General features: G+C 38.5%; 1 protein-coding gene across 1 annotated transcript in view; it reads right to left on the reverse strand.

The window, feature by feature from the left end:
• Positions 1-1,913: 1,913 nt before the first annotated feature.
• The window catches only part of DARS1 (aspartyl-tRNA synthetase 1), a 43,658-nt gene continuing 30,741 nt past the window's right edge, over positions 1,914-14,830 (reverse strand). The window contains exons 8-16 of the mRNA XM_087731932.1: positions 13,989-14,100; positions 11,863-11,997; positions 10,548-10,695; positions 9,431-9,577; positions 8,838-8,880; positions 8,125-8,205; positions 7,369-7,480; positions 6,347-6,418; positions 1,914-2,563 (exon numbers count right to left, since the gene is read on the reverse strand). Coding sequence (XP_087588058.1) covers positions 2,472-2,563; positions 6,347-6,418; positions 7,369-7,480; positions 8,125-8,205; positions 8,838-8,880; positions 9,431-9,577; positions 10,548-10,695; positions 11,863-11,997; positions 13,989-14,100 — 942 coding nt within the window. The 3' untranslated portion in view covers positions 1,914-2,471. The remainder of the gene's footprint in view (positions 2,564-6,346; positions 6,419-7,368; positions 7,481-8,124; positions 8,206-8,837; positions 8,881-9,430; positions 9,578-10,547; positions 10,696-11,862; positions 11,998-13,988; positions 14,101-14,830) is intronic.

The raw sequence follows: 14,830 nt of genomic DNA on the forward strand, positions 1-14,830 counted from the left end.
AATGTTTTAACTGGTGGAGAAGCGGCAGCAATGTGGACTCCACGTAAAATGCTAAACTTTCTGCAAGTTACTGGAAATAAAGGACTATACAAGTTTGACTTTTCCAGAACTACCAAACCAGACTCTCTACCTATCAAAGCAACCAAGTTCTGAAATCACTGTTTGCAGGGTTTCAAACTAAGTTCTAACAATGTGCAGCTCCCACTAAAGTATCCTGTTAAGATTACATTCAGGACAAATGCATTTTGTTTTGATTTATGACTATAATTATTTTCAGTTAGCTAAGAAAAACTGCATGAAAGGATTTTGCATACAAAGGAATCGGAGTCCCCATCCGAATTCTTGTTCTTGTGCAGCTACTGTGAATAAATCAAACCACAACATGAGCTCGAACAACTCTGAACAGAATTGGGGTAAGCACGGTTGTTACAGGAACGTAGGCACAAAGCTTGCTGCCAAATCTAAAGCAAGAAACCTAGTTCTCAGAATAATTCTTTTTTTGTTGGCATGAAATGTAAGTCAGTAATTTTGCTCCTTATTAGAAGGATGCACTTCCAATGTGGAATACATTACCAGTTCCATATGAACAAAAGTAATTAAATTAAATTCATTCCAGTTGGCTTAGCTGAATAAACAAATGTTTTGAAACTTGGTCTCATCAGTAATAAGTCTGTCATGATAAGCTGTGTTTATAACCCACTTAGCTTTGTAAAGTACAGCTGGGTACACTGTAAGATTTTGAAGTTAATAATTTGGGGAAGATTCCATGGTAAATTAATGACAACAGACTCCTAAGCAAAGCTGCAAAGTGTGTTATTCCTTGAATTGCATGACTTCTAAACAAAGTTTAACTTTTACACTTCCAGTACTTTACCTAACTGACCTTTAGTATGATGGTTTTATAATGGAGAACTCTCATCACAAAACATTAAAATTAAGTCTTGTTCAATGGCAGCTGCAAAAGATGATTTGCCCTTTCGTGAAATTCTACACAATTTATATACACAGCCTCACTGACCTTTCTGTAGCATAACCAATATGTGACTTCTCTGACATTTAAAAATCAAGGTAGCAACAATAACACAGACTGTCTAAACCATACCTCCTCCTGAAAGCTCTTTATCATGTAAAATGTTAAGGAAAAATTAAGTCAGGAATTACAAATATGGATGAATATTAGAGTAATTCTATTGCAGTGCTCAAGTAAGGAATTTAATCCTTTGCTCTTTGGCATCCACACTTAAAATGTTTGAAGTTTGAGAAAAATCAGATGCAATCCATAAACAGAAGTTTCAAATACGTTAGTTCCTCTCCAATGCAGGGCACATCCTTTGGGTTGGGAGGATGAGGAAGAGAAGTAGCTTTGCGCATCACAGCAAATTGAGGAGGTTCAAGTCGGTGATTCATTTGAGAAAAAGGATGTCTAGAAAGAATTTTAGAAGTACTCTGACTTACAGAAACATGCAGTTTCTCTAAATGTACAACAGCTGGGCTGTTCACAACATTTGTAAGCGAAAAAAACCCTGAAATAGGTTGGCTTACATTATTTGCTTTTCTTTTATTGGCAATAAATACATTAAATCCTTGCTGGTTTGTTTTGTTTGTCATCCTAGAGGCTGGGTCAGGCAGGAAAACACATGACCTGCTCTCAAACTCACTGTCCATTTATTGTCCGAGAATATTATATATCCCCTGTGTATTCCATGAGCGTGTGTAACCTTCTATCCGTTCTCAAACAGTAACATAAAATAAAGAACAGGCCTATTGCTTGTATACAACTTTCAAAAAAAAGGGAAGAAGATAGAAAGAAAATAAATTTAAACTTCAGGCAGTTATTGCATCATTTAAAAAAAACCCAACCCTTATCAATTCATGATTATCGATCAACAAAGTAAAAACCAGAAAGACAAAGATTGTATCTAATTTACTTTGAGAGATTTATTGCAATCTATTTTCACAATCTCATATGAAGACTTTTTGTTAAGAATGTTCTCACCTGCTTCTCTACCTGACACTCATGTAAATTAACAACTGGCTGGTTTCCTCCCGATTTTTAAATTGCAAGCATCCAGTTATTTCAGCTTTGAGCCAATTCTGTACTTCAGAATATCCAATCTTGCTGACATAAGTTAAAAATGCAGAATTTTTATTGCATAATTTATTAAAATGTTTAGAAACATGATACAATTTCATGTGACACTAGAATACTAACTCAAAGTATCACATTTTCATTAAAAATGTGCACAGTTGCCAATACAAAGAGTCTTGATCCGTTAAAATATTTTCTTTTAAATAAACAGCTAAGGATAAAAAAAAATTATTGTGGCACTTTTAGTAAGTGAGGTTGGTTTTTTTTTTATTGCATATTATAACGCTCAAATCAATACAGATTCATCAGTAGCAGGGGATATGCTTGCAATCACATCATATTTGCAGGGCAAATCATCTCAAACTTTCAAAAGCCACTCATGTTAGGGTGTCAGTCGTTTGGGATCCCGTGGGAACATGGAGGTCTGACGAACATTATGCAGCCCTAGGTACAGCATGGTTACTCTCTCCAGCCCTACAACAAATGAAAAAACCCATCAGTATAGTCAGTCTTTTGTTTGAAACTCTTAAGAAGCTAAAGGTACTTTATACCTACAGCAGCCTCAGACAGTAGTGTGACCAAAGACAGATGTACGCATTAGCACGTCCGACTACAGAAAGGAGCTAGATCCAAAAATCAGGGATTTTACATACAGCGCCTTCTGCCACGATACAGATGTCATTTGGAACGTGTATCAAGACCCAATGGTACCAGAGACTCAAACCCTGCTTCGAATCACTTCGGACTTTCAAGAAAGGTGGTGTAGAAAATTGAAATGGGAGGTGGGTAATCGGGAGAGCTGTATCTTCAATGCAGTAACAGCAGCATAGTCCAAACCAGTCTTAACAGCTTCAGAGTAAGAGACATTAAGTGCCATAAGCAACTACAGTAAAAACCTCGCAGTTGGGTTAGTTTATCCCAAACCCTCTCCAGTACAAAAATGTAGATTCAGCAATACGTACCCATGTAACTATCTGCTGATATCTTTATGATAATAAATTATTTCACTGGTCATTGTGTTCTTTCTTCCTGAAATCTTAGAGGTTACGTGTGTACTGTCCCCATGTAATGTAAGTTGAGCAGGCGGGGGAGAAGACCGGCCTGGCTGAACAGAGAGCTTTGGCTAGAACTCAGGAAAAAAAGGAGAGCTGACTGCCTTTGGAAGAAGGGGCAGGTGACTCAGGAGGACTACAAGGATGTTGTGAGGTTATGCAGGGAGAAGATGAGAAAGGCGAAGGCCCAGCTAGAAATTAAGCTGGCCACTGCAGTTAAAGGTAACAAAAAATGTTTTCACAAATAGATCAGCGACAAAAGGAGGGCCAGGGAGAATCTCCATCCTTTGTTGGATATGGAAGGAAACATTGCCACAAAGGATGAGGAGAAGGCTGAGGTACTTAATGGCCTCTTTGTCTCAGTCTTTAATAGTCAGACTGGTCATCCTCGGGGTTTTCAGGCCCCTGAGCTGGGAGATGGAGATAGGATGCAGAATGAACCCCCAGTTGTCAAAGAGGTGGCAGTCACCAACCTGCTCCTCCACCTGGATGCTCACAAGTCCATGGGGCCAGATGGGATCCACCTGAGGATACTGACGGAGCTGGCAGAGGAGCTTGCCAAGCCACTCTCCAGCATTTATCAGCAGCCCTGGTCAACCAGGGAGGTCCCAGATGACTGGAAGTTAGCAAATGTGACACCCCTCTACAAGAAGGGTTGGAAGGAGGATCCAGGGAAGTACAGGCCTGTCAGCCTGACCTCGGTGCCGGGGAAGGTCATGGAACAAATCATCTTGAGTGCCATTACACAGCATGTGCAGGACAAACGGGGGATCGGGCTCAGCCAGCATGGGTTTATGAAAGGCAGGTCCTGCTTCACTAACCTGGTCTCCTTCTATGACAAGGGGACCCACTTAGTGGATGAGGGCAAGGCTGTGGATGCTGTCTACTTGGACTTTAGTAAGGCCTTTGACACTGTCTCCCACACCATTCTCCTGGAGAAGCTGGCTGCTCACGGCTTGGATAAGTGCACTCTGTGCTGGGTTAAAAACAGGCTGGACGGCCGGGCCCAGAGAGTGGTGGTGAATGGAGTCAAATCCAGTTGGCGGCCAGTCACGAGTGGTGTTCCCCAGGGCTCAGTGTTGGGGCCGGTCCTGTTCAATATCTTCATTGATGATCTGGATGAGGGGATCGAGTGCACCCTCAGTAAGTTTGCAGATGACACCAAGTTGGGTGGAAGTGTCGATCTGCTGGAGGGTAGGAAGGCCCTGCAGAGGGACCTGGACAGGCTGGATCGTTGGGCCGGGGCCAACTGTGTGAGATTCAACAAGGCTCAGTGCTGGGTCCTGCACTTGGGTCCCAACAACCCCATGCAACGCTACAGGCATGGGGAGGAGTGGCTGGAGAGCTGCCTGGGGGAAAAGGACCTGGGGGTGTTGGTTGGCAGCCGCCTGAACATGAGCCAGCAGCGTGTTCAGGTGGCCAAGAGGGCCAATGGCATCCTGGCTTGTATCAGGAATAGTGTGGCCAGCAGGACCAGGGAGGTGACAGTGCCCCTGTACTCGACACTGGTGAGGCTGCACCTTGAGTTACTGTGTTCCATTTTGGGCCCCTCACTACAAGAAGGACATGGAGGTGCTGGAGCGTGTCCAGAGAAGGGCAACGAAGCTGGTGAAGGGTCTGGAGCACAAGTCTTATGAGGAGTGGCTGAGGGAGCTGGGGTTGTTTAGCCTGGAGAAGAGGAGGCTGAGGGGAGACCTTGTTGCTCTCTCCAACTACCTGAAAGGAGGCTGGACCCAGGTGGGGGTCGGTCTCTTCTCCCAAGTAACAAGTGATAGGATGAGAGGAAACGGCCTCAAGCTGCACCAGGGGAAGTTTAGGTTGGATATCAGGAAAAACTTCTTCACCGCAAGGGTGGTCAAGCATTGGAACAGGCTGCCCAGGGAAGTGGTTGAGTCTCCATCCCTGGAGGTATTTAAAGAACAGATAGATGTGGTGCTCAAGGACATGGTATAGATGGACTTGGCAGTGCTAGGTTAACGGTTGGACTCTATGATCTTAAGGGTCTTTTCCAACCTTAACGATTCTATGATTCTACTGTGGAACATGGAAGGGCTTCCTAATCCACTGGGCTACATATGTGCCCCAGCCATGCCGAGATGAAACCCAGGTGCACACTCGTTTTCACATGCTGCCCTCCTACGTTAAGGTTCCCATCTGAAGCAGCCAGAAACCAGTGTTCATTCTCACAGCATCTCCTGTTTGGCTGACTCTTGGCCTGGCCTCTGGGATGTGCCATGAGAAGCATTTACTCTGCAGAAGAAATGGTAGCTTCAGCTTCCTTTATGTCAGTTCTGACTGGTCTAAATGATTTTGGATCATCTGCAAATGCTGCATCTCCTCTGCTCACAAGTACTGCGTGATCACTGATGCTTACATCTTGTAGGTATTTCAGAACACCTGTCTCAATAGCATATTGCAGATCTAATGCATTTACTGAAGGCATAGTTAGGAAGTTGTTCTGAGAACACACTGAGAATGTACTAAATATACTTTACAAAAGTAAGGCAAATGCAGAAAGACTGAATCAAAGAAATCACTGTGTTTATTGATCAGGACCTACAAAGTGTCCTAATTCAATATGCATGAACAGATTTCATCCTGCTAATGAAAGCAATGTGCACAACTATAAATTGTTATCATTAAGATGCCTAAAACCTATCTTTTTTTTTTCATTTTAATATGTAAAATACTCACACCCAAGACACGAAGCCTCAATATCTTTCCTGAAACAATTGGCGTCAGCCAAACTCGTCAGTGACATTCAGTCAAATCACTGAGTAAGACAGAAGCAAACACTGATTTCTCCTCACTGCAGAACAGCTTCATCAAATGCACTAAGAGACTGGTCGTTTCTGGTATTAGTAAGCTATGATAAATCCATACATAATACTGTATTTTCTTGCTTCCTTACATTTTCCTTATTGGTCAAATTTGAAAGTGATATGCCTGGCTAATAAATCGGCATTTTTTCTTGTGATCACCTACTTTTTAAACTTGCCAGACTGTGCCATTAATATTTTGCCTATTTATTTTATGATGATCCTTACATTTTAGCTTCTCTCCTTAAATTCTCCATGATAGAACAGCCCCACACATTTACCTAACAGGGTTACTATTCTGAATTTTATATTGAACCCTGCTTGAGACTGAGCAGTTTAAATTAAGCCCAGGCTAACACCGAACAAAATAAAATACAGATACTTACCTATTCCACCACCTGCGTGTGGAGGTGCACCAAAACGAAAGGAATCGATATAAGCCTTTATTTTCTCCAAATCTAGAGAGGAAAAAGATATATTTCTCACCTGCTTAATGAACCTCAAGCCAAACATACAAATGACCAGAGGACTGCAAACACAACAAAAAAGTTACCAATTTAACTTACAAACTAACAGTGGGGTTTTACTCATTAAACATATAAATTATCCAGGACTACCTAGAAATTACGACTATAACAGTTTTGTTTTATAATTTTGTTAATAACTTAATCAGGGAAGGAATTCTAGAATTGAGTAAGGGCTAGGCCCAACTGTTCACTGTGACTTATGGAAAATGGTGACTTCTTGAATAAACTGCGGTGAGAAAGTGAAGATTTAGCAACTACTTTTCCGTCTTACTACAGTGGAAGCTACTCCTTTTTTGCTACTGCCCACCTGCCACTTCACTTTGCCATTCACTGAAGGCATAATTTTAATCTACATTTTACTCTCCCGATCTCCACCTAATTTACTCTTTTACCCTTCTACTATTAGCCAGCCTTGTCCCTGTTGAGTCTTTTTCTTTTTTTTTAAATTTCACCAGTGGACGCTTCTTGCTTATTTGCTCTCAGTTCAAGATTTAAAAAGGACAGCCAACCCCACAAGACTCTGCTGGAGTACTCTGTAAGACGTTTTTGAGATTACAGAGAGGCACGACTGAATGAGACTTGTTTGTCTACCCTTGTTCTGTTGAAGGTATTTCCTGCATTATGTTCTCTCTGAAGTCCTCGGAAACAATTCCTTTTCATCAAGGTGTTGCTGGGAAACTAACTAGTTTCTTAATATCACCACTCGAGATTAAACTGGTTAAACAGAATTAGATGGATTAACATTAAGCATGAAACAGTACTGTGATTGTAGCACTACTGCCATATAACAAATTCTGCCCCAAGTTCTCCCTCTAAAGGAGACAAACCCCATCATCATTTATGTTCTTTTAAATTCAGCTTCATATTGTTTGACTTGTTACCAATGCCATGATGCTGGGCTCTTTCCGTCAGCAGCTGAGGATCGTGAATTCTCTGAGCTCCGGACAAAATCTCTTCCCCTCTCATGAACATATCGTAAGAGTTAGAGTTTTTCTGGAAAGACAAAGATGAGTTTATTTCCTGCCTACAGTTGCTCCATTCTTAGGTGGCAAATCTGCACCTCTCAATAACTTCACTTATGATATCCAAAGTTGTGCAGTAAGAGTGCAATGTATTTGGAGTCTGCCTGGGAATTACAGCCCTTTGTCTCCTCTCATTAAACTGGAGTTGATTGAAAAAAATGAAGTTCATCCGCACACCCTTTGAAAAAACATTACACTTGCATGTAGTCATCCCAGCAAAAGATGCTCTTAAGATACTGACCCTGGATTTAGGAATAAACTGGGGCATTTCTAACAATGTAAAAAAGCATCTTTTCTCTTAAAGTGTCTGTTGCCCGGGAAAAACGTTTTTGCCTCTTTTCAGTGATGGCAGCAGTGCTCGCTCTGAGCATGAAGATCTCTTCATAAAACTCTCCCAATTTTAGCTAGATTCCTTCTGGTATATTTTCACCCGTGAAGAGTGACTGTAAACATTTTACAAGTCATGTAACACTGACCTAATCTTGTTATCGGAATTTTAGTTATAACAGCAGATCATATAAATATACTTTATCTATTTTGTCAAGTTATCCCTACACAGAATAATTTAAACTACAAAAAAAACCCCCATTGACAATAACAAAGAAGTTTACTTACAGGGTTTACTGGGTCTGGCATTGTATAAAAAGGCCTCACAGCAAGGGGATATTTGTCAAGAATATAGAAGTCTGTGTCATACTGAAAGAAGATAATTTAAAACAGTTAGTACAAGCGAAAATGATGTATAGAACAAATTACAAGAGAAAGACACAACCAGTGAATCTTTGAAAAAAAAAATAGTTATCAATAGAAGTGGTGTATTATTTTTCAGTTTTCCAATACTACTTCTAGTGTAAAATTAGGAATGTTTAGCAGTAACATGTCTTGCTGTAGTAATAAGTTTTGTTTTTTTTTTCCAAAGATCTCATCTTCTCCTATAGATTTAGTTAGAATCTGGTTTGGGTTTTTTTTTAATTATTGTGAGAACTGGTTTTGGAACGTACTATCCTGTTTGGTGTACTCAGTATAACAGATGATAGAAATAAATATAAAAGATTGAGAATGGTTTGAAACAGCTTATTAATGATAAAGACAAAACTGTCAGTACATTAAATGAGCAGCAGCAAAATGGGAATGCAGTCAGACAATTAAAAAATGCTTATGCTAATCACAAACTCTTCACCACTTCTGCACATTCTGAGATACTGTATTCTCAATCAGTGTGTAAAAAGTTGTTTTACATGAAGTACGCACTTATACCAACCCAATGACTCCATGACACCAAGTTTCAGATTCAATGACAAATTTATTTATTCTAAAATAATTGTTACCTTTTCCTTTACCAGGCGTCCCAGGAGCTTTTCATTAGGTGTGCTGAAAAAGATTATCACTATTAAAATTAAGTGATTTAAACTTGTACTGATAATATACTTCATAAAGCTGAAAAGGTTTCAAGCTACAGATCTGCTGCGCCCTGCTGTTTAAAAAATCTAGCACTTGTTTCTGAATGTTTTGTATTGTGCAGACAGAAATTTCAGAAATACAGTATATTTATTTCCGTTCCTAAATATTTTGTGTTGGTCCTAGAAATCCCTTAAATTAACTGATACCTAAAGATATTCTTGCTCTTAATATAACTACTTCCTAGTCATCATATTCTGATTGCTGAAGACTTGTGTACTCGATTTCCTATTGGTATATACCTTGTGCAGCCATTTCTTCTTAGGCACAGTAAGTGAGAAACACCATAAACAGTTGCTGAGGAAATTATTTTGCTCTATCACTATCTTACGATTGAAACTTCTATTGACGCACAGATCGTTTAACTGTAAAATCACACATTTACTACACTGTCGGTGTACTTTACAGACACTTTACTACCACTGTCACAAGATTCTGACTCATTTGTGTACTGCCAAAGTACCTCAGATCTTCTTCATCACCCATCTCAACGCCAGCCTCTCTAAGCATGGCCACGGCTTCACGGTATTCCAGCCTCAGAGTTGGCTCCAAAAACTTAAATGGCTCACAAGGGAACTGTTTGTTCACTGTCTGAATTTCAGTTTGGAATCTATATAGGAGTAAACAAGAACAGAAGCAAAATACAAAACAATCAAGAAATGTACGTGTCTTGCATCTAATAATGATTTTGCAATGGCAATACAATTTTGCCACAAGAGGTCCCTCTTGCAACATAAAAAATTTTCAAAGCCACTTCTGGAGAAATTCTGTACAATTCTAATGAAATGTTTCATGTAAGTTAATGCATCTACTTCAATGATACACATGTTAATATTTTAATACTACTTCTGTTTTATTCCTTTTGTAAGGAATATTGACTAGGTCAAATTTTCACAGTAAAGACATCGAGAAATCATCCCTTTGATTTGTAATATTTACCTGGGTTCTCCTTTGATTTGAGTAATATCCTATTTCAAGTATAAAAGAGAAATTTCCTTCTGGACAGATGAAAAAATCTGCATTTCTGCTGGCAAGATAGTCTAATTTGTGAGCAAATGAAAATGACTTCCTAAACTTCTGGCCTGGCTTTTTAATGAATTAGACTGTGAAAAATGGAAAATAATCTTTGCTGCTTTCATGGCAGAGATGCAGGCTGTTACAATAAATGTGATTCAGAAAAACTTTCTTAGAGAGTAAATATTAAGATTAATTTCAAAATAGAACAATCAATCTATTTGTAGTGGCACAAAAAGAAGGACATTTTAAATTAATGATGGATCACTTCTGCTAGGAAGTCCATTCAACAATAAACAAGTTTTCTTAGTGCAAGCTCGTGTACTCTAGGAGATGCAACTCGGGCTAAAAATAGACAGTTTACTGGCCTATGGCTTGAGTGAACTTTAAGTCAGGCACAAAGAAACAGTTAAGAACAAAGCAAAAATGTTTGAAGTTCTGTTGTAAATCAGGTTACTAATGATTACCTGACAAGCTGAGGATAAAATGCTCACCCATATCATACCACAGTGCAAGAGATCTCAAACAAATGAAGTTGCTCAGGAAATGGACAATGCTCTCATTACCTTTCCTGAAGTCCCTTGAATATCTGCACCAAGGTATCTGCAATCTCATCTACCACTTCATGATAGTGATAGTTAAAAGCCATTTCAATATCCAGACCAACAAACTCAGTCAGGTGTCTGTGTGTATTGGAGTCCTCAGCTCTAAACACTGTAAAATCAAACAACAGAAATTCTAACTGACCTGAAATTATCATTCCATTTTGAAAAATAACACTGACTATCAATCACATCAGCATTTGGATCAGGCAGACAATGCTGTCTTTAGACATGAGAATTCTCACTGAAAAACAAAGAAAACTAGCTGCCTCCGAGCATCATTTATAACAACAGTGACAGCATTATTGTAGCTGTGGTGCTCAAAGGATACAAGACAGACAAGACTTGTAGAGAGGCAGTATCTCTTGTTAGACCAACAGACAGAAGTGGAAAAAACAGACAAGCTTTCAGGCACACAAGAACTTTCAGATTTGAAAACTGCCTTTTTCAGAGGAAATGGACTTGTGCACGTGTGTGTGTTCTGGGTTTTTTTTTTCAGGTATATGGAGTCTAATATAAACATGTCTTCCTAGAAACCATGACTCATTTGTTAGTAACTAACAAGAAATTTAAGGTCTTCTGAATGACTTGCATCTTTTTTTTTATTTTATAAGCTGCTATTGACTTGTCTTCCAGCATTTCCAGCTTACATATCTTTAAACTTGTTTTTGAGGTCTTAGAAAAAAAATGCTGTATTACCACCTAAAGAGGTCATATCCTATCAGCTTTTGAGAGAGCATGAGACTGGAAATTATTAATTTTTTATTATTTACTGACAGCCCAGTTAAAAATATGCATTTTCTAAATAAAGTTGTTCGGTACATATACAAAAGCAAGGGGTAAGTATATGTTAATATGCAGTCAGAAGTACATAAAACCTAACTTGCCTATTTTAACTGCTTACTACTGGGCAACTAAAGGCTACTGGGCATGGTTAATACGAAACTATGACTTCAGTAATCACAGTGTTGTTCCATGTTTTACTGATTTCTTCGTATTATCAATTTCCAATGCATTGCTCTTCTTTCTCCTCACAGAACAGTAGGCACTGGAGAAGAGTACTCCACCCTTATTTCAGCATTTTAGTTTTGTTCCAGCAACTTCTCTGTCAGCTTTACTCTCATTAGTCACCCCAACTGAAATTTGTGTTTGGCGAGTGAAACTATATTAAGTGAAACCATTCAAAGCTCTCAGTGTGCGTGTTATCTTATTTGTACCACAGCTGCTAAAAGCCATCACTGCACACTTCACACTTTGGATAAAGCAACACTTTTCTTACCTGGCCCAACGCAAAAAACCTTTTCAAAGTCAGCACATATACACATCTGCTTGTACAGCTGTGGGGACTGAGCCAGGTAGGCACTGCTTTTGAAGTATGATACAGTAAACACATTGGCTCCTCCTTCACTGGCAGCTGAAAAGCAAACGCTTGCAGTAATTATTAAAATAAAAATGTAAAAAAATAAATCAGAAGTAGAATTTATAGCCTATTGGTCTTACATTTAGAGATCAGGAGATTTTTCTTTGAAACATATTGGAGGAAAAAGATATGTTTGCATCCATTAATGCTAAGGGAAGTTTTGCAGCTCAGGACTGTCACACATCGACTTGCAAATGTGCAAATTTAGTTGGGGTAGTTTAAAATGTTACTATGCCCAGCTATCCTTCACCTTAGAGTGAGAACAGCAGAGAACACATGCTTGTACCACCATATCTACTTGCAGCCCAACATTTCTGTGGAAACCAATCTTTATCGGTGACACAGGCTTCCAGAAGTTAACTGCAAAGGCTGAGATAAAAGCACATATCCTGTTTTGCCAGGACCATCCTCTCTAACTGAAGGCATAAATATCTCGCAGAGCCAAAACTAGATTTACCAGAGGACATCTGCCAAAGGTACAAAGCTTTTTCTCAGTTTGAGGCAGTTTTCATAGAAGGTTACCTTGAGCGAATAGGAACCAAAACACATGCATTTGAATCCCTTACTGCAAACTGCCTACCAAAATTATCAGCCGAGTCACTTTACCTGCCCATTTCCCAGTGTGTGATATGAGAGTTATAGTTGCCTAAGTTGCTAACAAAAGCATGTCAGAGTGAAAGACTAGTTAATAACCTTTCAAAGTTCTAATGTTAAGATAACTCTAGGTAAAGTACTAACTATTATTATTCCTAACCATTCCACTGAGACTAATGTTTCTTTTCTTTCTTTACTACTACTCCTACTGAAATGGTTTCAGTGAGTATTTACAGATATTTTTGAATACAGGTAACTTGTAAAATCTCAAACAGCTGTGATATTGAAATTTGAAGTTTAGTAAGGATTGCATCAACTTAACTTAGTTATTTTTACAAAATATGATCTCATTCAAACAATAGGATGCTTGCTTGCTTGCTTTCAATGGTACACTGCACAGTAAGAATAGCACACTTCCTCAAAGGTCCTACGTAAATAAACTACTTGGGAGTCTTTAGCACTTCATGCTGTTTCAACTCTCTCTGTAGGAAAGAAGTTATCCAATCTTATAGTTCAATGATACTTTCCATGTTGCAAGAACAGTTGCTTACATGTATTTTGTTAAAAAGCCCTTTTTTATCTCAATCAAGAGCTGTTTTCAAAAATACAAATGCAGAAGTATAAAATTCAGTAGGCAAACTGTATGCATATAATGAATGCACATACAATGAGAATAATACAAATATTCTGCCCTACATTTTCCATGCCATATATCTTAGCAACATCAACAAAGCCTCAAAGAACACCAATAAGATGGAAGAAAAACATCCATCAGTAAATCAAGTAATTTGACTTTTGAAAACAATACAGCAGATCAACAACATAACTCGAAGCAAAATCTACATTTCCAGACTTTTAGTCAGGCTGAAGCTGTTATGCCACATTTTCAGAAAAATGATCTACCACCTTCTATTCAGGCATATGCTCATTGCTAAAGAAATGACATATTGTATATAATGGCATCATCTTTTATACCGCGATATGTTTGTTGTAAGTGCTTTATGATGGAAGCTGCTTTTAATCTAAATTAGAGTAGGGGTTTTTTTGATACTGGGAATAGAACTAGCAGCGCTCAACACTGAGAACACTGACTTGAAGAACAATGCATATGATCAGACATCTGTATTTAAGCAAATGAAAACTTTAAATGCACTGCAGAGTACATAAATCAGGTATATATAACATTTGTCTTGTCATTCTTTTAATATCCAAAGTCAGGAGAAAAGTAAAGAACAACTTTGATACCTGCTAGAAGTTTGCTATGTTGCATCTAAATTAGAAATATAACTTTATCTTTTTTAAATAAAAACTTAATAAATTTTTGGCAGATAGGTACACTGAGCAACTGTAAAAGAAGCAGACCTGTAGCTGCTGGATCACATATACAATACCTGAAATGATTTTGGGAGTCTGAATTTCCACAAATCCCTTGCGAATAAGAGTTTCTCGGAAAAGCTGACAAATACCAGACTGAAGGCAGAAGATTGCCTGACTAGTGGAGGTCTATAAGAAGAAGATAAAATAATGAATCCTAAGTTAGTTTTTCCTGACTCTGTTACTTTTTCTGTACAGCTGGAAGGATGAATCTCTTCTCTTAGGAACACCTGATTATTGTATTTCCCTAAACAGAGAAAAGTGCAAATTGGTAATTGTTTATTACACAAAAAAACCCAGCAAAGGAAACAAGAGAAACTCCTCATTTCAATTTATGGCATATTCAGTTATAAAGGAGGCACTATGGTCAATTCTACATTTAAAGAATCACTGATTTATGAGATATGCTTCTGCAAATACAGGTTTTCCAGAAATAAATTGAATAAAAACACTAAACCTATTAAAAAGCTTTCAGCACACTGAACTAGAACAGCTGCCGTTATACACAGCACATGATAAAAGCAAAGCCCTCAATAACTTACATAAGGCAGAAAAGTTTGTGTCTAAAAGGCTACCAAATACAATGTTTTTCATGTAAAAACACAGCCACATGTTAACCATGTACAAAACTGCCACAAAACCATCCCAAAACCAAGGTCTAAACTCCCAGCATTTAAAACAGTCCACCTAACACCTGATCATATGAACTGCAGTTCCTCTGTCTTTTCAAAATTTACTCCATAAGTACATTTAGCTGAAAACAAAAGTAGATTTAGCTGAATTGATCATCTTTTTGTTTATGCATGTGACGCAGTTAAGCTACTTATCTGGTTAGCAAATACCTACGCTAGATGTTCCT

The sequence above is a fragment of the Nipponia nippon genome, unplaced genomic scaffold (genome assembly GCF_047370975.1).
Source record: "Nipponia nippon isolate SJK-2023a ecotype South Korea unplaced genomic scaffold, ASM4737097v1 scaffold_5, whole genome shotgun sequence".
NCBI classification, from domain to species: domain Eukaryota; kingdom Metazoa; phylum Chordata; class Aves; order Pelecaniformes; family Threskiornithidae; genus Nipponia; species Nipponia nippon.